The following is a 22916-nucleotide window of genomic DNA, read 5'->3' as shown; positions in this document are numbered from 1 at the left end:
ACAAGAGAGCACAGCCTCAGGATAGAGGGGTGTCCATTTAAAACAGATGTGGGAAATTTTCTTTAGCCGGAGTTTGGTGAATTTATTACCACAGGCAACTATGAAGGCCAGGTGTATTTAAGGCAGAGCTTGATAGGTTCTTGATTGGACACAGCATCAAAGGTTACAGGATGAAGACCGGGGAGTGGGGCTGAGGAGGGGTAGAAAAAGGATCAGCCCATGATTGAATGGCGGAGCAGACTCGATGGGTCAGATGGCCTAATTCTGCTCCTGCATCTTATGTTCATGTTAACCATCAATATTCATCTCATTTTCTAGAACTTGGCCTGTAGCTTCTGTGCTTCAGTGAGCATGCTATGGTGGCATAGTGATTAATGCAAGCTATTACAGCTCAGGGCATTAGAGTTTGGAGTTCAATCTCGGCATCCTCTGTAAGGGGTTTGTACGTTCTCTGGGTGGAATGCCTGGATACTCTCTATGTGCTCTGACTTCCTCTCATAGTCCAAAGTTGTACTGGTTAGTAGGTTAATTGGTCATTGTAAATTGTCCACTGTTTAGGCTTAGAGTTGAATCGGGGGTTGCTGGCAGTGTGGCTCAGAGGGCCAGAAGGGCCTATTCCACGCTATGTTTCTAAATTTATTATTTTTTTAAATGATATCGTTGCAGAATAAAGTGCAAAGGCTACTGAAAGAGTGCAGTTAAATGATAAAGTGCAAGATCATAACAAGGTAGATTGTGAGGTCCGGTCATCATGTACAAGAGCTCTGTTCAATAGTGATAACAGAATTAAAGAACGGTAATACCCTTGCTCTTGTGAGCATCAGGATGAAAATTGTTCTGAGTCATGAAAATATGACTTGTCACTTAATCTAAAATTGTGTTTAGATTTTCTGTTTAGGCTGGGTCAAAAAATGAGGTCTTTGTATGCTGAAAGAGTGACAGATAACAACTGCATTGTTTGATTATAGAATTACATAAGAAGCTAATCTGGGAAGCTAACAGCTTGGTCAGCAAGATAAGATTGAAGGACTGTATTAAAAGGAGAGAGAGAATGAGTTTGGGGCCCCTTCACCCTCTGTTTTGGGACTATACCCTCCACCCTTCAATTATTTGCTTTCTATCAAGCATTGCTTTTGTAGCCATTTATTCCACTGGAGTTCCAGTACTGGCCCTTTGTCTCTCATTCACTGCTTGCAGAGCCATTTCTTGCATTTGATTTGTCAATTTTCTCATTTTATTTCATGCCCAAATACTTCACTGCCATGAAAACTTCACTAAATACACTATCTTAACCTGGTCTGGGGTTCTTAATCAAAATGATGTTAGCTGTCATCAGAGTTATATCGGTGTATTTATTGTCAGAATGTTTAACCTTTGCTGTTCATTGCTCTCATTAATGGTATTTGAATACTGACTTGAGTATTTTGTCCTTCAGTGTGTTGAAAATGTTTCACGACAGAACTGTCCAGTATGCATGGAGGTAAGATCAAAGCATTTGTTGTAGATAGAATTGGTGTTCGGTCTGTTGCTGACAAGTATTTCTATGTTCCAGAACTGACCACTAGCACCTAACTTTAGCCACTCATTTCCTCTCATCCAGTTTACAACAGATAAGTTGAGCAGTTGGGTGTTGAGCATAAACATTACAGATTTGTCCAGCTTCTGAAGGCAACAGTTTTCATCATAAACTAACCAAGCATAAGTTATTGTAAACAACAAAACATCAGCCTAGAGTCATGAATAACACATGGATCTCCAACAGTGATTGATTCTTAGTGGGTTGTCTATAGTCCTTTCCATGAGGATTGCATGATGGAGGAGCCAAAGCACATGACTATTAAATAAGAGGCTTTGGTTCAGACTCTTGAGTTGAGTTTAAGTAAAAAGGTCACTTCATTGAGCTGTGTTCACAAATCTTTGGCACACTCAAATGAAATGTGTGCTGGATATTGTATACAATGTATAGCTCAAAATACAGCCTTTGGGTCCAGGGGTATTTGCTGGAGATTTCCACTCCACAGGAAGTTACTCTTGTATGGTGGTAACAAAATTGTGCTGATTTCCTGGGCCTTGCTTTCTTTGAAGCAGATTTACCAATTCGGGCAGAGAATCTATCTTGGGAACTAAAATTCCCTATCTCCATTTTACCAGTTATTTCTCCTGACTCTTTCATTTTTGCTGTAACAGGACATTCATACGTCCCGCATTGGTGCTCACGTCCTTGCCTGTGGACATCTTCTTCACAAGTAGGTGAACATAATTCTAACTTTTCACCAAGCAGATGCCTTGGGTAAAAGTACATTCTGATGCATCTTGTGAGTTCTGCAGCCATTCATTAAAGCAATTCATGAAGTGCAGTGATGATCCAGTGCAGCTAGAAGTATACTTCATTCGAAGCATTCATGGGTATCTGTCAACACTTGACAATTGGCTGAGAAAAATGAAAATGAAAAGTATACTATGTGTTAAAGGCTTGGACCTGGTGCTTTATTCTTCTTCCTTGAGCTATGTCCTCCTGCTGTAGCCAGTATCAGACCTGCAGATACTCTAGTGGAACTAATATCACCAAAGCAAGAGTTTAAGCTATGAATGGGCACATTCTTAATTCATTTCTTTTGGTGGCTAATGTTTACTCTTGGAGTATTATCAGTAGCGTACATACTATTGTGATTCTAAAGGTTTTAAAATAATTTAGTGGTAAGCTGGTACAGTATGCTATTAAGTTCTCCCTTAGGGGCTGTTTACATTGTACAGTAAAACTAATCTGCTCAAGATGTAAGAGACTGCAGATGCTGGAATTTGAAACAACAATCTAATGAAGGAACTCTGGGCTGAGCAGTATTTGTCCCAAGAGGAGATCTTGCCTCTTCACCCTGTACAGTTTCAACATGAAATATCACTGATCTGATAATCCATTTTCTAGGTGATATTTGCCATGTTCCCTGTCCACTCATGTAGCCCTGATTCCTGCATTCTCCACCCCACTCTGGTTTCAGTTGCAGGCCTCAATTCCTGGAAAATTTAGAATAATATGGTGTGAAATTAAACGTCAATGAGGCATTAATGGGAAAAACATTCAGTTGTCTTGGAAATCTGCCAATATGGCACCACCAAAGTCAGATTATTGGAATTTTATCTACATGATGCAGAATGTACAAGAGAAGCATTCTTAAGAATCATTTTGATAATGCACTGTGTCTGCCAAAGTTTAAGTTAATGTAAATGTACATTGTGTATCTTTGACAGGTGAAGTAATAACATTTGGTATAGTGTGTTCTTTAAATAGTGATCCATGTACTCATGAACATCTTTGTCATTGGAGTGGAAAGCTTGAAATTAAGCAGGCTAAGAGAGAAAAATATCAATCATCCCCTTGTCTTACATAAGAGCAAAATGGGAAATGGCATACTGCCTGTCTGCTGTCCCACATCTGCCTGGATTTTTTTTCCACTGGAATTCTTTACGTTATTGATTGTAATTTGCCTCTGTAGCTGCATCTTTATATGGTTGGCACCTTAGAGGTGCAAATGAAAGTTGGAAATCTTCACCATTTTTCTCAACTTAATTGAGCTTGTTGCAGTATGTTGGGAATGAATTGTATTGAATCTTTGAGACTCAGTGATCACATCAGTTGCAGTTACAATACTACTCATGACAGGAATCCAGGCCAGGCTACAAACTAGTGCATAGAGTGGAAATTTCTGTTCTGTTATGGCCAAGTAGAGAGAAATTATGGGCTTGAATTTGTCCAAGTGAGTCATGCTCTATGGGACCTTTCCCTTCACCTCTAGCTCAAAAACGTTACAGTGTGTTGATATTAATCATCACTGGCCATGGCTATACCTGGAATTAGTTTTATAAAACTCTCCAGTTTCAAGAACACTGTTTAAATCTCACGTTTGCTAATGTTTCTGATCATCTGCCTAGTATCTCATACATGGTCACCATACTGGTACAACTAGTGGAGCTGCTGCTACACAGCTCCAGTGAATCACATTCCATCCTGACCTCCAGTGCTGTTTGTGGAGTTTGTACTTTCTGTGAACCTGTAGGTTTCCCACAACTGCCCCAGCTTCTTCCCATGTCCTAAAGACAGCAGGTTGGCACTGTAAATTGTGACTTATGTAGGGAAGGGTTAGCATACATCTTGAGTTGACTGTATGGTGGGGAAAGAAGGGAATATTGTAGGGTCAGCATGGACTCAGTGGGCAGAAGGGCCTGTATCCTTGCTGTATGTTTCTGGCTTAATATCATATTCTGATTTGCAAAAATCCTGCAAAGAATCTCCCCATTGTGATACAATAAGCATCAAGTTGTAAATTGCTTATTGTTTTTAAACCTTTAACATCATTGAGCTTCATGTTAGATGGCTTCATCAACCTGGTAGGGAAGTTCCAATTATTTAAACATTTCATTCAAGTAGAGTGACAGTGTGCCAAACGCCTTGGTTCAGATTCAACTGGAGTTTTTTTCCAGTTCTCGGCTTTGCAGTTTAGGAATGATGCTGAGCCTTTGGTTTGACGTAGGGGAGAGTTATTAGAATGACTTCAGGAATGAAGAACTTCAGTTCCATGGAGAAACTGAGGAAGCTGGGCTTGTCTTCCTCAAGGTAAAAAAAAAAGAATGCTGTGTAGGAAATGTGAAGAAAATGCGAGCTCTTTTACGTAATGTAGAGAAATTCTGGGAATGTGCCATCTAAAATATGGAAGTGGATGCAGAAGGAACTTTCAAAGCAGAATTGGAGATGTATTTGTGAACTTCCTACTAGGTTTTTGGAAAAAGGCAGTGTAGGTGCAATAATTATTTCTTTAGCATCTTGCATCTATTAGTTAGTCTGAAATTGATTCACAACTATTGCACTATATTTGACTCTGTAGTGTCCATTTTAATGCAAAAGCCAATTTGTGTACAGCAAGCTCTCACAAGCTCAATGTGTTTACGTTCAGTGATAGGGTAATGTCATTTTAGGATTAAATATTATCAGGAACTTTAGAGAGAACTTTCCTGCTCTTCTATCTCTTAACAACTTTAGGTCAGTGCCTAATACCTCAAAGTTCAAAGTAAATTTATTATCAAACTACATATACGTCACCATATACTACCCTGAGATTCATTTTCTTGAGGGCATTCATAGTAAGTAGAAAGAAACACAATAGACTCAATGAAAAACTGTACATAACAGAGACAAACAACCAACCAATATGCAAAAGACAACAAGCTGTGCAAATACAAAAAAAGCAATAAAAAAGCATAAGTTTTGCAGAGTCCTTGAAAGTGAGTCCATAGGTTGTGGAATCAATTCAGTTGTAGGGTGAGTTAAGTTGTTCCTCCTTGGCTCAAGAGCATGATGGTTGAGGGGTAATAACTGCCCCTGGAGTTGGTGGTGTGGGACTTGAGGTTGATACCTCCTTCCTGACAGCAGCAGTGGGAAGAGAGCATGGCCTAGCTGCTGGGGGTCCTTGATGATGAATGCTGCTTTCCTGCAACAGTGCAGATGTGCTCAGTGGGAGGGAGGGCTTTACCATGATAAACTGGGCTGTATGACCAGGGTCCTGAAGATAGGTCTCTGCCCGAAGCATCAACTGTTTATTTTTTTTCCATAGATGCTGCCTGACCTGAGTTCCTCCAGTTTTTTTTTTGTGTGTGTTGCTTTGGACTTCCAGCATCTGCAGACTTTCTTGTGTTTGGGCTGGGTCCACTACTTTTTATAGGTTTTTCCGTTCAAGGGCATTGGTGTTCTATACTAGGCCATGATGCAATCAGTCACTATACTCTCCACTGTGCATCAATAGAAGTTTGTCAAAGTTTTAGATGACATGCTGAATTTTAGCAAACTTTAAGAAAATAGAGGTGCTGCCATGCCTTCTTTGTAATGGCACTTAGATGGACAGATTCTCCGAAACATCAACACTGACCCTCTCATCTTTGATCCCCTGATAGGGTCAGGTTAATAGACCTCCACTTTCTTCCTCCTGTAGACAATAAACATCTCTGGTTTTGCTGCTGACATTGAGTGAGAGGTTGTTGTTGTGGCTCCATTCAGCCAGATTTTCAATCTCACTCCTATATGCTGATATGTCACCACCTTTGATTTGGCCAATGACGGTGGTGTCATCAGCAAGCTTAAATATGGCAATGGAGCTGCTCTTAGCCTCCCAGTCATGTATAAAGCAAGTAGAGCAAGGGGCTCAGCACACAGCCTGTGACGCATCTTTGCTGATGGTGATTGTGGAGGAAATGTTGCCAATCTGAACTGACTGGTGTCTGCAAGTGAAGAAATTGAGGTAATTAAGGCCTTTGACAAGACTGCACTCCCCTCAGAACCGTGCTGAGGTCTATTATGCTCACATGACCTATAGCCTTGTTAGTGTGCTAACTACTAAAAATAAAATGTCTAAAAGTTAAATGGTAGTTATCAAATGCATCTTCCTAACCATGCAGGTCCTCTTCCCATGGCAAACTTTCCATAGGTTACTATTAATCACCACAAAATGCTACGACTGGGCCCAGTGAATATTGAAAAAAGCAGTTCCAATAATGAAGCAGTTTCAATTCCCTTACCATGGTTGTACTCAGGTTAACTTATCACAGGAAAGGAGGAAAAGTTTACAAGTTACTTGTTGTTCCTTAGTGTTAAATTTTAGGTTTTGTGAGGATTGGATTAATTTGAACTATTTTACCTGGACCAGAATTGTTTATAGAGACTCAATAACAATGACTTTTTTTTCCCTGAAAATGAATGCATGCATCCAGTTTCTGATGCAAGTGTAGGTAGACATGAAAATTGGTTGGTGTGAACCTTAACACAACTTTATTTACTTTTTGTTTTTCTTTGCAGGACTTGCCATGAAATGCTGTTTAATAAAGGGTGAGTCTTTATTTCCTGTGTTACGAAATTCCGTAACTGGATCACTTACCAGCAAAGATAGAGAGGTCCGTTGAAGTCTGATGGTACTGTGGCGGCTCATTTCCTAGCGATTCCGAACCGACTCACAATTAGATAGCCTACGGGGGTTTGCGAGCACAGAGCTTTGGAGCCTCTTCGCCATGGGGGGCCGGTTGACAGAGGCTTAAAAGTGAGGCTGAAGTTTTCGAATAAAGTTTTTTCCTTCGACTGCAGTTACCGACTCCGTGTCGTAATTTTAGCGCTGCGTGTAGCACGCCGCTACAATTGGTGACCCCGACGGTCCAAACGATTTTTGGACCAGAAATGACCGACGCCGCCTCTGTTCATGCGGTTTCGTTGAAACTGCCGGGTTTCTGGACACAGCGCCCGGACCTATGGTTCCAGCAAGCCGAAGCCCAATTCCACGTTCGCCGGATCACCTCAGAAGACACCCGCTACTACTACGTGGTGGGCTCCCTCGACCAGGACACAGCTGCCCAGGTCGCGGAGTTCGTACAGTCGCCCCCGGCAGACGGCAAGTACACGGAATTCAAAGCCCTGCTCCTCAGGACTTTCGGACTCTCACGGCGCGAGCGGGCAACCCCTCTGCCCGCTAAGGTAGATGCGGTCCGCCACTTCCCCCGACCCACCACGATCAAAGGCCTTCAGGAATTCGTAGGTATGGTCAATTTCTACCGCCGCTTCCTCCCTTCAGCTGCCCGGATCATGCGCCCCCTGTTCGCCCTGATGTCGGGTCCGAGCAAGGACATTACCTGGGACGAGGAGTCCGCCGCCGCTTTCGTTCAAACGAAGGAAGCTTTGGCTGACGCCGCAATGCTAGTACATCCCAGAATGGACACCCCTACCGCCCTCACAGTGGACGCATCAAACACGGCAGTCGGTGGGGTGCTGGAGCAGCTCATCGCAGGTCGCTGGCAACCCCTGGCGTTTTTCAGCAAACACCTGCGGCCACCCGAGCTCAAGTACAGTGCTTTTGACCGGGAACTGTTGGCGCTCTACCTGGCAATCCGGCATTTCAGGTACTTCCTAGAAGGTCGGCCCTTCACCGCGTTCACGGACCACAAACCGCTTACCTTTGCGTTTACGAAAGCATCCGACCCCTGGTCATCCCGCCAGCAACGCCACCTGTCCTACATCTCTGAATACACAACGGATGTCCGGCACGTCTCGGGTAAGGACAATGTCGTGGCGGATGCGCTCTCTCGCCCTACCGTTCATGCCCTTTCCCAAGGGGTAGACTTTGAGGCACTGGCAGAGGCACAGCAGGTAGATGAGGAGATTCCGAGTTACAGGACTGCAGTCTCTGGTTTGCAGCTCCAGGACCTCCCTGTGGGCCCAGGTGAGAGGACCCTACTCTGTGACGTCGCCACCGGCCAGCCCCGTCCGGTCGTCCCCGCAGCCTGGCGGCGACGTGTTTTCGACTCCATTCATAACTTGGCGCATCCCTCCATCCGGACAACTGTCCGGATGGTTTCCAGCAGGTTCGTTTGGCACGGACTCCGCAAACAGGTCAGTGAATGGGCCAGAACGTGCATGCACTGCCAGACGGCCAAGGTTCAGCGGCACACCAAAGCCCCACCGCAGCAGTTCCATCCCGCCCACCGGCGTTTCGACCACATTCATGTGGATATCGTGGGCCCCCTGCCAGTGTCGCGCGGAGCGCGTTACCTCCTGACTATCGTGGACCGGTTCACAAGATGGCCAGAGGCGGTCCCGCTCACCGACACCACCTCCGAATCTTGCGCCCGAGCCCTGATCGCCACCTGGATATCCCGCTTTGGTGTACCAGCCCACATTACCTCCGACAGAGGCGCCCAGTTCACCTCCAGCCTGTGGTCAGCTATGGCCAGCCTTTTGGGGACTCAGCTGCACCACACCACTGCCTACCACCCACAGTCGAACGGGCTAGTGGAGCGTTTCCACCGTCACCTGAAGTCGGCCCTCATGGCCCGCCTGCGAGGAGCCAACTGGGCGGGCGAGCTTCCCTGGGTCCTTCTCGGCATCCGCACAGCGCCCAAGGACGACCTGCACGCCTCGTCGGCCGAGTTGGTATACGGCGCGCCCCTGGCCGTCCCCGGGGAGTTCCTACCAGCCCCGAGGGGGCAAGAGGAAGAACCCGCTGCAGTCCTGGGCAGACTTCGCGAGAAGCTCGGTAACCTGGCCCCCATACCCACTTCACAGCATGGGCGGCACCCGACCTGCGTACCCAAAGACCTACGGAACTGTAAGTTTGTGTTTGTACGAAGGGGCGGGCATCGGCCACCGCTGCAGCGGCCATACGAGGGGCCGTTTACGGTGCTCCGGAACAACGGGTCCACGTTCGTGCTGGACGTTGGGGGGAAGGAGGAGGTTTTCACGGTGGACCGCCTCAAGCCGGCCCATGTGGACCTGGCGCAACCGGCCGAGTTTCCGGCGCCTCGGCGCAGAGGCCGACCTCCCAAGCAGGTTCTGGCCCAGGCTGTGGACATTGGGGGGTGTATCGCCGGTTCTGGGGGGGGGTTATGTGGCGGCTCATTTCCTAGCGTATCCGAACCGACTCACAATTAGATAGCCTACGGGGGTTTGCGAGCACAGAGCTTTGGAGCCTCTTCGCCATGGGGGGCCGGTTGACAGAGGCTTAAAAGTGAGGCTGAAGTTTTCGAATAAAGTTTTTTCCTTCGACTGCAGTTACCGACTCCGTGTCGTAATTTTAGCGCTGCGTGTAGCACGCCGCTACAGTACTATTTTTAAAAGTCTTTATTTATGAAGGGGCACAAAACTAAGATTACTACAAACATTCAGATAATATACGTCGTCACTACTCAATCTAAAAACGAGGGTCTAATAATAACCATCAATAAGAAACAGCTCGATCGTTTGTCTAGGAGATAATATATTGTCCGATGGAAATATAAAAGTCACTCAGTTCCGGCAGGCCTCAGCCTTTTTGGGGGGGACCGCTGGGTTTTCACTTGGAGAGAGAGAGATTGGTGAGAAAAGAAACTTGCCCGGGTCTTTTATGAAGCGAATCCGTTGAATCAGGGGAGCGGGCTTCCCCATTGTTAGCTAAAAGCTGGTTTCCGTGGTTCCAGTCACCGATTCCAGCAACGGAATCGAACGCACACGACTTCCTTCAAATGGCTTCCCGCTACCACGGGATCGTTAGCGTTTCTTCTGGTGCGTCTGAAGGGGTTGTTCCCCCAGACCCTCTTTTATACTTCCTCATGGGATCTCAGATGTCAATCAGGTTGGGATGATGCAATCCCTCTCTCAACCCGCCCACTTTGCCCGAGGGCTTGCACATAGCATAGTCCCCAATCCACAAACATGGTCTCCAGGAGACAATGGCCAGGTCTCTCTCATTTCCTGGGTCCTCTGAGCCAACCCAATAATGCTCTTGCAATTCTCACAAAGGAGGGGGCTCCCCCGCCCCTTCGGCCCCTCAGAGCTGTGGTGCATTCATAACACCTGACACATCTTAGGAAAACAAAATAAATTCTGAGCAAAGTACCAAACAAACATTGCCTAGAGACTAGCATGTGTAACATTTCCAGCCCGTCAGAAGTGTATGTTTAAATTTCCAGAGTGGCATGACTTGCGGGGAATGGGAACCAGAGTGCCAGAACTCTTGGTGGAGAGGTTGTGGAGGCAGGTGTTGGTAAGACCTCTGACAAAGTTGGGACTCAAAAGGCTGAGCATGGTGCAACTGGTGTCTTGAGTTGCGTAAATATCAATGCAAGAAATATTGTGGGAAAGACAGGTGATAGTGCTGAAGATGAGGTAGCTGGATTACAAATAGGCAATGTGTAGTGAGGAGAGGCTGTTGACAGGGCAAAATCGCAGTCAACAGGATGAATTGCAACGTAGAAGGCAGACAGAATTGAAAAGGGCAAATACAGGACAGGTGTTACATTTGAATGTGCGGAATATACAGAATGAGGTAGCTAAATTTGTAGCACAGTTGCGGATTGGCATGTATAATGTTGCAGGCGTTACTGTATCATGGCTGAAAGAAGATTATAGTTGGGAACTTAATGTCCAAGGATACACATTGAATCAAAAGGGCAGGCAGAAAGGTGTTGGTCTGTTTGTAAAAAAGGAAGTCAGATAATTAAAAGAGGAATTAAATCATTGTGGATAGAGCTAAGGAACTGCAAAGGTAAAAAGGCCTTATAGGAGTTGTATACAGACCCCCAAACAGTAGTTAGGATGTGGTCTACAGTTACAAGAGGTAGAAAATGCATGCCGAAAGGCAATGTTACAATAGTTACGGAGAATTTCATTATGCAGCTAGATTGAGAAAATCAGATTGGTGTTGGATTCTGGAAAAGGAAGTTTCTAAAGTGCATACAAGATGGCTTTTTGTGCAGCTCATGGCTGTGCCCACTAGGGTGATCAGCAATTCCGGATTGGGTGTTGTGCAGTGAACCAGAATTGATAGAGAGTGTAAGGTAAAAGAACCCCTGAGGGTAAATGATCAGAATATGATCAAATTCACCCTGAAATTCGAGGAGACGCTAAAGTCAAATAAATCAGTATTACAATGGAGTAAAGAGAATTGGAAGCACGAGAGAGGAGTTGGCCAGAATTAATTAGAAAGGAACGCTGGCAGGGAGGACAGCACAACAGCAATGGCTGGAAATTCTGGAAGCAATTTGGAAGGCATTGTATATATTTATCCCAAAAAGGAAGAAATATTCAAAAGGAAAGATGACACAACTGTTGCTAACAAGAGAAGTCAATGGCAACATAAAAGCCAAAGAGGGCATATAATAGAAGAAAAATTAGTGGGAAATTAGAGGATTGGGAAGCTTTTAAAAACCAATAGAAGGCAACTAAAAATGTAATTAAGAAGGTGAAGATGGAATATGAAAGTAAGCTAACCAATAATATTAAAGAGGACACCAAAAGTTTCTTCAGAAGGGAGAGGGTCAGAAGAAAGGAAATTTATAGACTAGTTATATACTTGGTGGTTGGGAAGATGTTGGAGTTGATTATTAAGGATGAGGTCTCAGGGTACTTGGAGGCACATGATGAAATAGGCTGTAGTCAGCATGGTTTCTTCCAGGGAAAATCTAGCCTGGCAAATCTGTTGAAATTATTTGAAGAAATATCGAGCGGGATAGACAAAGGAGAATTGGTTGATGTGTACTTGGATTTTCAGAAGGCCTTTGATAAAGTGCCACACACGAAACTGCTTAACAAACTACAAGCCCATGATATTACAGGGAAGATTCTAGCATGGATAAAGCAGTGGTTGACTCAGGAGGGAAAAAGTGAGAATTAAGGAAGCCTTTTCTGGTTGGCTGCTAGTGGTGTTCCTCAGGGGTCTCTGTTGGAACTGATTCTTTTTACGTTATATGTCAATGATTTGGATGATGGAATTGTTGGCTTTTTACAAAGTTTGTAGATGAGTATGGATAGGTAGTTTTGAAGTAGAGAGGAAGTGGAGAAGCTACAGAAGGACTTAGTCAGATTAGAAGAATGAGCAAAGAAACTGGGTATGGAATACAATGTTGGGAAGTGTATAGTCATGCATTTTGATAGAAGTAATATGGTTGACCATTTTCTAAATGGAGAGAAAATATTAAAAAAAACTGAGGTGCAAAGGGTCTTGGGAGTCCTTGTACAGGATTCCCTAAAGGTTAATTTGCAGGTTGAGTCTGTGATGAGGATGTCAAATGTGTTGTTAGCATTTATTTCAAGAGGATTAGACTATAAAAGCAAGAATATAATGTAGAGATTTTATTAAGCACTGGTGAGGCCTCACTTGGAGTATTGTGAACAGTTTTGGGCCTCTCATCTTAGAAAGGATGTGCTGAAACTGGAGAGGATTCAAAAGAGGTTCACAAAGTAATTCCAGGATTGACTGGCTTGTCATATGAAGAGTGCTGGATGGCTCTGGGCCTGTATTCTCTGGAATTCAGAAGAATGAGGGGTAATCTCATTGAAACTTATCAAGTGGCGAAAGACCTTGATAGAGTGAATGTGGAAAAGATGCTTCCTGTGGCAGGAGAGCCTAAGACCAGAGGGTGAGCCTCAGAATAGAGGGGTGTCCTTTTAGAACGGAAATGAGGAGGAATTCCTTTAGCTGGAAAGTGGTGAACCTGGAATTCTTTGCCACAGGCAGCTGCGGAGGCCAAGTCTTTATGCATAGTTAAGACTGAAGTTGATAGTTTCTTGATTGGTCAGGGCATGAAGGGATACAGGATGAATGCAGGAGGTTGGGGCTGAGACGGAAAATAGATCAGCCATGATGATGGCGGAGCAGATTCAATGGGCCAAATGGTCTTTTTCTGCTCCTATATCTTATGGTCTTATGGACTTAACTTAGAAATGATTGCAGTTGTGCTCTGCTTTGAAATTAAGAAATGTTCACATGTGTATCATACGACATCAATGTGACTTAATTTCTTGGCCAAAATTTCATGGCACTTGGTACTTTTGGAGAGCCAAGAGAGGGATACCTTTCCTGGCAGCTCAAGTCTGACAGCTGTATAACAAACAAGCTGCTAGATAAACTCAGTGGCTCAAGGTTTTCTGTGGGGGGGGGGAGGAATTCTTTCTAGTTTTAACTCAAGCCATCAACAGTTTTTCTTCTCACTGATGCTACTTGCCCCTTTGAGTTCTTTCAACAAGTTATTTGTTGAAACAAATTCCTGGTTCCAGAGTCTCTTGTGTTTCCTCCAATAACAGTGAAATCCAGCCCATGGTGTTTGACTGGCCTACCTAAACTCATCTGTTGTTTCAGAGCCTATCGGTGTCCTTTGTGTATGCAGTCTGCGACGGACATGAGTAGGTACTGGGAAGAGCTGGATACAGAAATCGCTCAGACACCGATGCCATCTGACTATCAGAACATGGCTGTTAAGGTAAGAGTTCAATTGTACACAACTAATGTGTTAGTCGTAAGAGTGTTAGAGCCATACTGTGAGACTATTTGGCTCAGTGAACCCATGCTGACCATTTCCATAATTCCAGGCACTGCCAAAAACTGCAAAGTTAATCTGTTAAACAGATTCTGCTGTGATTATATGACTGACAATGTCCTTGTTTAAACTTTACTTAACTGTCTTATGGACCTAGGAAACACATGCAATTACATGGAACAAAATGTAGAGGCACATTGCAGTGAAACAGGCCTTTTAGCCAACTGATTCCATATCAGCTATCAACCACCCATTTACACTAGAGTCACAGATCAATACAGCATAGATGCAGGTCCCTTGACCCAACCAATCTATGCTGGCCATTGTGCCATCCCTCTTCCTAGAAGGTGTTGGCACCTTATATACCGTCTGGGTAGCCTCCAACCTGATGGCATGAACATTGACTTCTCCAACTTCCGTTAATGCCCCTCCTTCCCTTCTTATCCCATCCCTGATATATTTAGTTTTTTTCCCCCCTTCCCCTTTTTTCCCTTCTCTCTCTGCCCATCACTCTGCCTGTTCTCCATCTCCCTCTGGTGCTCCCCTCCCCTTTTCTTTCTCCCTAGGCCTCCCATCCCATGATCCTTTCCCTTCTCTAGCTCTGTATCCCTTTTGCCAATCACCTTTCCAGCTCTCAGCTTCACCCCACCCCCTCTGGTCTTCTATCATTTTGCAATTTCCCCTCCCCCTCCTACTTTCAAATCTCTTACTATCTTTCCTTTCAGTTAGTCCTGACGAAGGGTCTCAGCCCAAACCGTCGACAGTGCTTCTTCCTATAGATGCTGCCTGGCCTGCTGCATTCCACCAGCATTTTGTGTGTGTTACACCAACTAAGCATTACCCTTCACAGATGCTGCCTGATCAGCTGAGTTCCTCTAACGTTTTGTTCTTTGCACTAATTTCCAAAATCTGCACTTTGTATCTCTACTGCTATATTTAGGACAGTTTAGCTTCTGACAATTCAGTAACTGTAGTGATGGACCACTAACCCAGACAGCAGGAGTTCCAGTTACATGTGCCAGGGCCATGTGATATCTCTCACAAAAGGGGCTCTACTCTTCCCAGCTGGTCTGCAGGTGACTCCTATTCTATACTGCATGTTGACGTGAATCTCTCAGAAGTGGTCTGACAAGTCAGTTGGTGATTTAAATCTTAGCCTGCCACTTAAAGTCATAGAGTTTTACAGCACAGAAACAGACCCTTTGGCCCATCTAGTCTGTGCTGACATTTTATTCTGCCTCATCCCATTGAGCCATAGCTTTTCATACCTTTCCATTCCAAACTTTTCCTAAATGTTGCAAAGGAACCTGCAGCCATTACTTCTGCTGGCAGCTTGTTCCTCACTTGCAACACTCTCTGATTTCAGTCCACAATTCTGAGAGTAAGCCCTTTCACCCAGGATGTACTCTCTTATTGCTGCCATCAGTTAGGAGGTACAGAAACCTGAAGGCGCACACTTAACAATTCAGAAACTGCTTCTTCCCCTCTGCCATCTGATTTCTGAATGGACATTGAGCCCATGAACATTACCTCACTGCTATATTATTTCTATTTTTTTGCACTACTTATTTAACTATATAATATGTTTTCAGTTTATTTCTCTATTGTTATGTATTGTATTGCACTGCTGCCGCAAAGTTAACGAATTTCACAATATACGCCGGTGATGTTAAATCTGATTCTGAATATTTTTTTTATTCTGCTCTGTTTATAACATTCTAGGTTTTTACTGTTATGTAACTTTAGTTTTGAAAGTAGTGTCCGTGATGATAGTTGATCTTCATTCTTGAATCAAAACATGGTGACTGGTTCCCGTTTCACTCTAGTGATTAGGGCACCAAAACCATTGTGGCAGTCCCGGTGCTTGTACTGAGGAATACTGCACAATAAGCAAACAGATGCCTTGGGAAGAGCCAAGGGAGCAAGGTCCTAGCTTCCCTTTTGGTAGTAGACGCTCTCTTGCTTTTTCTCTGTTAACTTCTAATTGTTATCGTATTGTTGCCTGTGGGAGCTTACTGTGCAGAAATCAATTTTCTTCATGGGGTGAAAATACTTTTGGGTGTCCTAAGGACATAAAAGGTGCTATAGAAATACAAGCATCTGTGTACGCATCATGTTCTGTCGTTGTTTCTAATGAATACTTTATATTTGTGATTGCCTCTGTAGATCATGTGTAATGACTGTCAGCTCCACAGTACTGCGCCATTTCATGTGTTGGGTCTGAAGTGCAGTGGGTGTGGATCGTACAACACGGCCCAGGATGGAGGACTAATCGCTCTCCAGCAATGATACACAACCCATATTCTGTAGAATACACAATTAAACTCTTAAAAGTAGCCTTGCAATATCTCATTCCTTTGGACTATTTTTCAACCAGCAATCTTGATTCTAATTGATTCAGAAACCAGTCATACTTTTCAGCTCTTCAGCAGTATGTTCTGTTATTGTCTCCATTTCCTAACAATTTCCTGCCTTTTACAAGAGCCAATTATTGTATTTAGAAGAAGTGTTCTTATTATTCATCATAATGTTCTGTAAGACAGTTTATTTTGGACATCTTCATGATCTATAATTTTGGCTATTGGAAAAATCGCTTTCAGTCTGCAATTCAAAATTTCTGATGCAAGTTTTCCATGTCTCATTATTCTTTCCAAGAGTACCTATGTTGGTAACATACTCTAGAAATATCAGAAGATCTTTTAAGCATGATAAATGTATAACATTGAATGCTGTATTGTTTTATACAATTTCCTCTGTGATTTTAACAGGACCATTTTGGGTTACAACACTTATTGGCACAGCCCAATAATTACAGGCGACCCATTCATAGTGTGCTACCAACTTGGTTAGAATTAACATTAGCTCAGTGGGTAGCACATCTTCCATTGAGTCAGGAGGTTATGAGTTCAAACAAAAAATTAGGCTGATGTCAGAAACTAGAAAATCTGCAGATGCTGAAATTCCAAGAAAAACACACAAAATGCTGGAGGAACTCAGCAGGCCAGGCAGCATCTATGGAAAAGGGTATTGTCAATGTTTCTGGCTGAGACCCTTTATCAGGCCCAGTTCAGTAGTAAAGGAGTGCAGCACTGTCAAAGGTGCCAGTTGTGAAACTAACTGCTGCCTAATCAGATTTTAAAAAGCATCCTGTGGCAGTCTTGAGGACTAGATTCTTTCTCCTCAACCAACAGCTAAAATATGTAATTGCTATGTGAAAAGTATGCACTTTATTTCCTCCGTTTTATCAGTAATTCAAAGATACTTTGGCTTCAAAGCTGCTTAGGATTTTCTGACATCATGAGAAGTTCTATAATAAATTAAAGGATTGGTAGTTACAACATGGAGTGTATATATTCTGGAAATGTAATTGGAGTCCATAGATCTGAAATGTGCCTAATACATCAGATCCCAGCTACTTACCTCCTGGTGACATTTTGATTTGGTGTGATTGCAGGGACAAGTGTACAAATTACTTAAACTGTCATTTAACCAGATGAATGTGAATCTCTATGGATTGTATGTATTGCTCAAAAAGCAATATTATGTTTTAACCTTGAAACAATTGTATTGCTTTCTATTGTTGTCACATGTACCAAGATAGAGTGAAAAGCTTGTAGACAGTCTTCTTCACTGTCCACTATGCATTGATTTTATTTTTTTACATATATACGTACAGATACACACTCCCCTACCTACTATCCGGTACGTTACATTTCTTTGGAAGGACATACAAACTTTCTTACAGATGAAAGTGGAATTGAACTCTGATGCCCAAGCTGTAATAGCAATGCACTAGCCACCACACTACCAGGCCGCCCCATTTTGTGAGCAGTATGTCTATCATTCCAAATGTCTCATTTCAGCAGGTTATCTCTTCACCCTCGTGTACAACAGCAATGAGAGCTTTGGTTTTAATTATGCATCTTGGTCTTTTCAACTGCTAGATGGCGCCAGTCTCTTACAGACCAGAAGACCATGCCTAGAATTTAAGTGCCATTCACTACAATGGAAGCAGAGGATGTATGAAAAGTCAATGTGGAGTTTATTGTCATATCACAAGTGCAGTTATAAACTTACTTGCAGCAGTGTCACAGACACATACCATTCACAAGTAAAGCATAAACAGAAATTTATGCACAAAGTTCAAAACAGAAAAGAATTAGAACAAAAGGAAAGTGATATAGTGTTGCTATACTAAGGTAATGTTTAAGGTTTTGGTTGGTACAAGAACCGAATAGTTGAAAGGAAGTAGCTGTTCTTGAACCTGGTGATGTGAGACAACAGGCTTCTGTATCACCTGCCTGGTGCTAGCTATGTGAAAATAACATTGCCTGGATGATGGTGAGCTTTGATAGATGCCTGAGTCTGTACCTCCTATAGATACTACTCTCCACAGTCTCTTAAATTCCTGCACATTGGAAGTGCTGTACCAGACCATGATGCAACTAGTCAGGTTACTTTCAGCAGTACATCTGTAAAAGTTTGTTGGTGTTCAGTAATGAGTTTTGATGGGTTTGAGTGTTCCGCCAGTGTAATTTCACTTTAAATTGTATGAACTAAGATGACCAACACAATAACGATGGAGTAGACAAAATTATGCGATAGAGAAATATACATTATTGGCTGGGAGGCAACTCTTCAACCCTCCCCCCCCCCCCCGATTCTCCTAACTCTCCCCTTCCCCGAATTCTTCTCTCGCATCCGACTCATCTCTTCACCCCACCCATCTCTCCTCTTTTCTTTCCTTGCAACCAGCTCCCCTCTCACCCCTCTCCTCCCTCCCTGCTCTCTTGTTTTCCTACTCCAGCTCTCCCTTTCCAAAAGGTTTCGCTTTGCTGGTGATGTTTCTTTTTCATTGACACTGAGACCTAATGGGTGCAGACAGAACACTGCCCTGCAATTGTCCATTTTCTGGTGCTGCTGCTTTGATTTCACAACCAGATCAAATGAAGCTATCAGTAAATATTGGAATGACTAAGCTGCTGATGTACCTTTATCACTAAATAAGTAACAGGAGTCAGAGTTGTACAGAATGGAAAGAGTCCTTTTGGTCCAATTTGTCCATTGCCAACCAAGTTGCCTCTCTGTGCAAATTCTATTTCCCTAGATTTGACCTGTATTCCTACTGTGTACTTGTCCAAATATCTCAAGGACTAGAATATAAAAGCAAGGATGTAATGCTGAGGCTTTATTAAACACTGGTGAGGCCTCACTTGGAATATTGGGAGCAGTTTTGGGCCCCTTATCTTAAAAAAGGGGACACTGGAGAAGGTTCAAAGGAGGTTCACGAGAATAATTCTGCGATTGAAGGGCAAATCTAATGAGTGATAGCTCTGGGTCTTTACTCACTGGAATTCAGGAGAATGAGGGGTGACCTCAATAGAAATGCCTCTATAGAGTGGAGAGGATGTTTCCTTTGGTGGGAGTATTTAAGACCAGAGGGCAAAGCCCCAGAATAGAGGAATATCCTTTAAGAACAGAGATAAGGAGGAGTTCCTTTAGCCCGATAGTGGTGAATTTGTGGAATTCATTGCTCCAGCCAGCTGTGGAGGCCAAGTCATTAGGTATATTTAAGGCCAGCGGTTGATAAATTATTGATTAGTTAGGGCATGAAGGGATACAGGGAGAAGGCAGGAGATTGGGGCTGAGAAGGAAAATGGATCAGCCATGATGAAATGGCAGAGCAGACTCAATGGGCCAAATGGCCTAATTCTGCTCCTATATCTTATGATTCATTTTGGCAACCAAACCAGAAGACAGATGATAATGTTTTGTAACAAATGCTTTAATGTAAAATGGTATTTGAAAGTGGAAACAGTTTAAATTTGCTTTGTAAAGGTGAAAGTTAAGCATTCGGAGAAAGACTGGTGGAGGTGGGGTGGTGAACAAATAAATGATTGATGGAAGAGAGTTTTACAGTGCCAGTGTAGAATGGAAGGGCTAACTGGGCTCTCAGCACCTGATTCTATGACATTGTGATGGTGGTTGGGCAGTGTAGTAAAGGGACAAGTCTGGAAAAGTGACTCCGAGTAGCCAGGAGTTTCACACATGGCTAATTGAGCTCCTTACACAATCTGGATGTAACATGGAAACAGGCCCATTTACTCTCTGCCATGCCTCATTAATGCTTCTTACTTGGACTTTTCAGACAGACGTACTTTATTGATCCTGCGGGAAATCGGGTTTCGTTACAGCCTCACCAACCAAGAATAGTGAAGAAATATAGCAATATAAAAACATAAATAATTAAATAATAAGTAAGTTATTCCAAGTGGAAATAAGTCCAGGCTCAGGGTGTCTGACACTCTGAGGGAGGAGTTGTAAAGTTTGATGGCCACAGGCAGGAGTGACTTCCTATGACACTCAGTGTTGCATCTCGGTGGAATGAGTCTCTGGCTGAACGTACTCCTGTTCCTAACCAGTACATTATGGAGTCGATGGGAGACATTGTCCAAGATGGCATGCAACTTGGACAGCATCCTCTTTTCAGACACTACAGTGTGAGAGTGCAGTTCCACCCCCACAACATCACTGGCCTTATGAATGAGTTTGTTGATTCTGTTGGTGTCTGCTGCCCCAGCACACAACAGCAAACATGATAGCACTGGCCACCACAGCCTCATAGAACATCCTCAGCATCGTCCGGCAAATGTTAAAGGACTTCAGTCTCCTCAGGAAATAGAGATGGTTCTGACCCTTCTTGTAGACAGCCTCAGTGTTCTTTGACCAGTCCAGTTTATTGTCCATTCGTATCCCCAGGTATTTGTAATCCTCCACTGTGCCCACACTGACCCCTTGTTTTTGTGTGACCTGGAGCCTATTCGGTCTGTCAAAGCAGAGTATCCTATATCATGGGCTGGTTTAGAACCAGCAATGCCCAGGAACAGAAAGGCTTCAGAAAATGATATATGCGGCCCAGCCCGTCACAGGCAAAGTCCACCCCACTGTTCAGTGTATTTACATGGAGTACTGTAACAAGAAAGCAGAATCCATCATCAAAGATCCCCACCATCCAGACCATGTCCTCTTCAAACTTCTACCGTCATTCATCCAGGAGGTAAAGAAGCCTTGGGTTCAGCAGTTACTACCTTACAAGCATCAGGCTCCTGAACCAGCATGGATAGCTTCATTCACCACTATTAACAGATTCTGTTCCCTGCAGACTCACTTTCAAGGACTTGACATCTTACAGCTTTAGTATTATTTTTATTTGCTGTTTGTCTTTTGTATATTAATGCTTGTCCATCTTTATGTGTAGTTTTTATTATAAAATTTTATTGTAGTTTTTGTATAAATGCCTGTAAGAAAATGAATCTCAAGATAATATATGGCAATGTAGACATAAATAAATTTACTTTGAACAAATCTAGATGGACATAACAGAATACTCTTATCCAGATTTAATCACCCACCTACACACAGTAGGGACAATTTACTTTGGCTGATTAAACACACCAACTGCATGTCCTCGGGATGTGGGGAAAAAACCCATACAGTCACAGGGAATGTGTAAACTCATCATGGACAGCACCGGAGGTCAGGATTGAATAGGAGGCCCAAGAGTTGAGAGACAGTGGCTTTCCCAGCTGAAGATGAAGCTTAGTCTTCTTCCTCTGTGCTGAAGTTCATCAGATTCCTTTAGATGTGCCGATATGTTTTGCCTGATTTACTCCCTGAGAAAGTCAACTGTCTGGCTTTTTTTTAGCCATCACTTTACATTCCCCATAAGAAGAAACATCATGTCAACATTATTCAATGTTTCATAATTTCAGGTTACCCTCCAGCCTTGCCCTTTACACACTTCTGAGTTCCCTTTTGCAATTAACCCTGACACAGTTCAGTGGTTCTAACCGCAGCTTCAGAGCATCACTTTACAGACAGATTCTTTCAGATTGATTGTGCTGTTCATCTCAGGAATTTACTGAAAGCTGCAGTCCACAAAGGCACACATGAAAAGCTTGAAGTCCAAGGCATTAGGTGAAGAAAGAAAACTATTAATGATTCATCCACCATTGGATTGGCTTATTATTGTGACGTATCAAGAAATTGAAAAGATTATGCATACTGTACAAACTGATCAAATCATTACACAGTGCATTGAGGTAGAGAAAGGGAAACCAATAACAGAATTAGTAAACAAATAAGGTGCAAGATCATAGCGAGGTAGATTGTGAGCTCAAGCATCCATCTTAACATACTAGGGAGCTATTCAATAATTAAGACAAGATTCTGCAGATGCTGGAAATCCAGAGCAATGTGTACAAAATGCTGGGGGAACTCAGCAGCTCAGGCAGCATCTATGAAAATGAATAAACAACATTACTGGCCAAAACCTTTCTTCAGGACTGGAAAAGAAAGGGGAAGATGCCAGAATATAAAAGCAGGAGAAGAGGAAGAAGGACTAGCTAGAAGGTGAGGTGTAGCCAGAAAGTGGGAATGGTAATGGCTGGCGATGAAGGAATCTGTTAGAGGAAAGTGGACCATGGGAAAAAGGGAAGAAGGGTACTGGGGGAGGTGGTAGGCAGTGAGGAGAAGAGTGGGGAATAGAAGCAGAGGGAGGGGTAAGGAAAATTTACCAGAAGGAAAAATGGATATTTATGCCATCAGGTTCGAGGCTACCTAGGGATATGAGGTGTTTCTCCTCCACCCTGAAAGTGGCCTTACTATGGCTGCCTTGAGGATGCCATGGACTGACATATGGGATTGTGGATAGGAATTAAAATGTTTGGTCACCAAGAAATTCCCACTTTTGGCTGATGGAACAGAAGTGTTCAACAAAGCGGTTCGCTAATTTATGTCGGGTATCACCGATGTAGAGGAGGCCACTTCAGGAGCACCGGGCATAATGGATGACCCCAATAGATTCACAGGTGAATTTTCTCACCTGGAAGGACTGTGGCCCTGAATGGAGGTAAGGGAAGAGCTGAATGAGCAGGTGTAGCTAAGAGGGATATTAGTGGAGAGGGAGGGATGAATGGACAAGGGAATCGTGGAGGGAGTGATCCCTGTGGAAAGCGAAGAGTGGGGAGGAAGATCCTACTTGGTGGTAGGATCCTGTTGAAGATGGTAAAAGTAATAGAGAAAGATGTATTCGATGCAGA

General features: G+C 43.4%; 2 protein-coding genes across 4 annotated transcripts in view; one reads left to right on the top strand and one right to left on the bottom strand.

Annotated features, from left to right (window-relative positions):
* rchy1 (ring finger and CHY zinc finger domain containing 1) overlaps positions 1-21188 on the top strand; it is a 54786-nt gene extending 33598 nt beyond the window's left edge. Inside the window, exons 5-9 of the mRNA XM_059965503.1 lie at positions 1436-1480; positions 2188-2246; positions 6839-6868; positions 13638-13758; positions 15982-21188. Of these exons, the coding sequence (XP_059821486.1) occupies positions 1436-1480; positions 2188-2246; positions 6839-6868; positions 13638-13758; positions 15982-16104 (378 nt within the window). The 3' untranslated portion in view covers positions 16105-21188. The remainder of the gene's footprint in view (positions 1-1435; positions 1481-2187; positions 2247-6838; positions 6869-13637; positions 13759-15981) is intronic.
* LOC132391832 (uncharacterized) overlaps positions 1-22916 on the bottom strand; it is a 101336-nt gene that overhangs the window by 64207 nt on the left and 14213 nt on the right. The gene's annotated exons all lie outside the window — the stretch shown is intronic.

Source organism: Hypanus sabinus, chromosome 3 (assembly GCF_030144855.1).
Source record: "Hypanus sabinus isolate sHypSab1 chromosome 3, sHypSab1.hap1, whole genome shotgun sequence".
NCBI classification, from domain to species: domain Eukaryota; kingdom Metazoa; phylum Chordata; class Chondrichthyes; order Myliobatiformes; family Dasyatidae; genus Hypanus; species Hypanus sabinus.
Note: the sequence above shows the minus strand (reverse complement) of the source record. Positions and strands in the feature narration are given on the sequence as shown.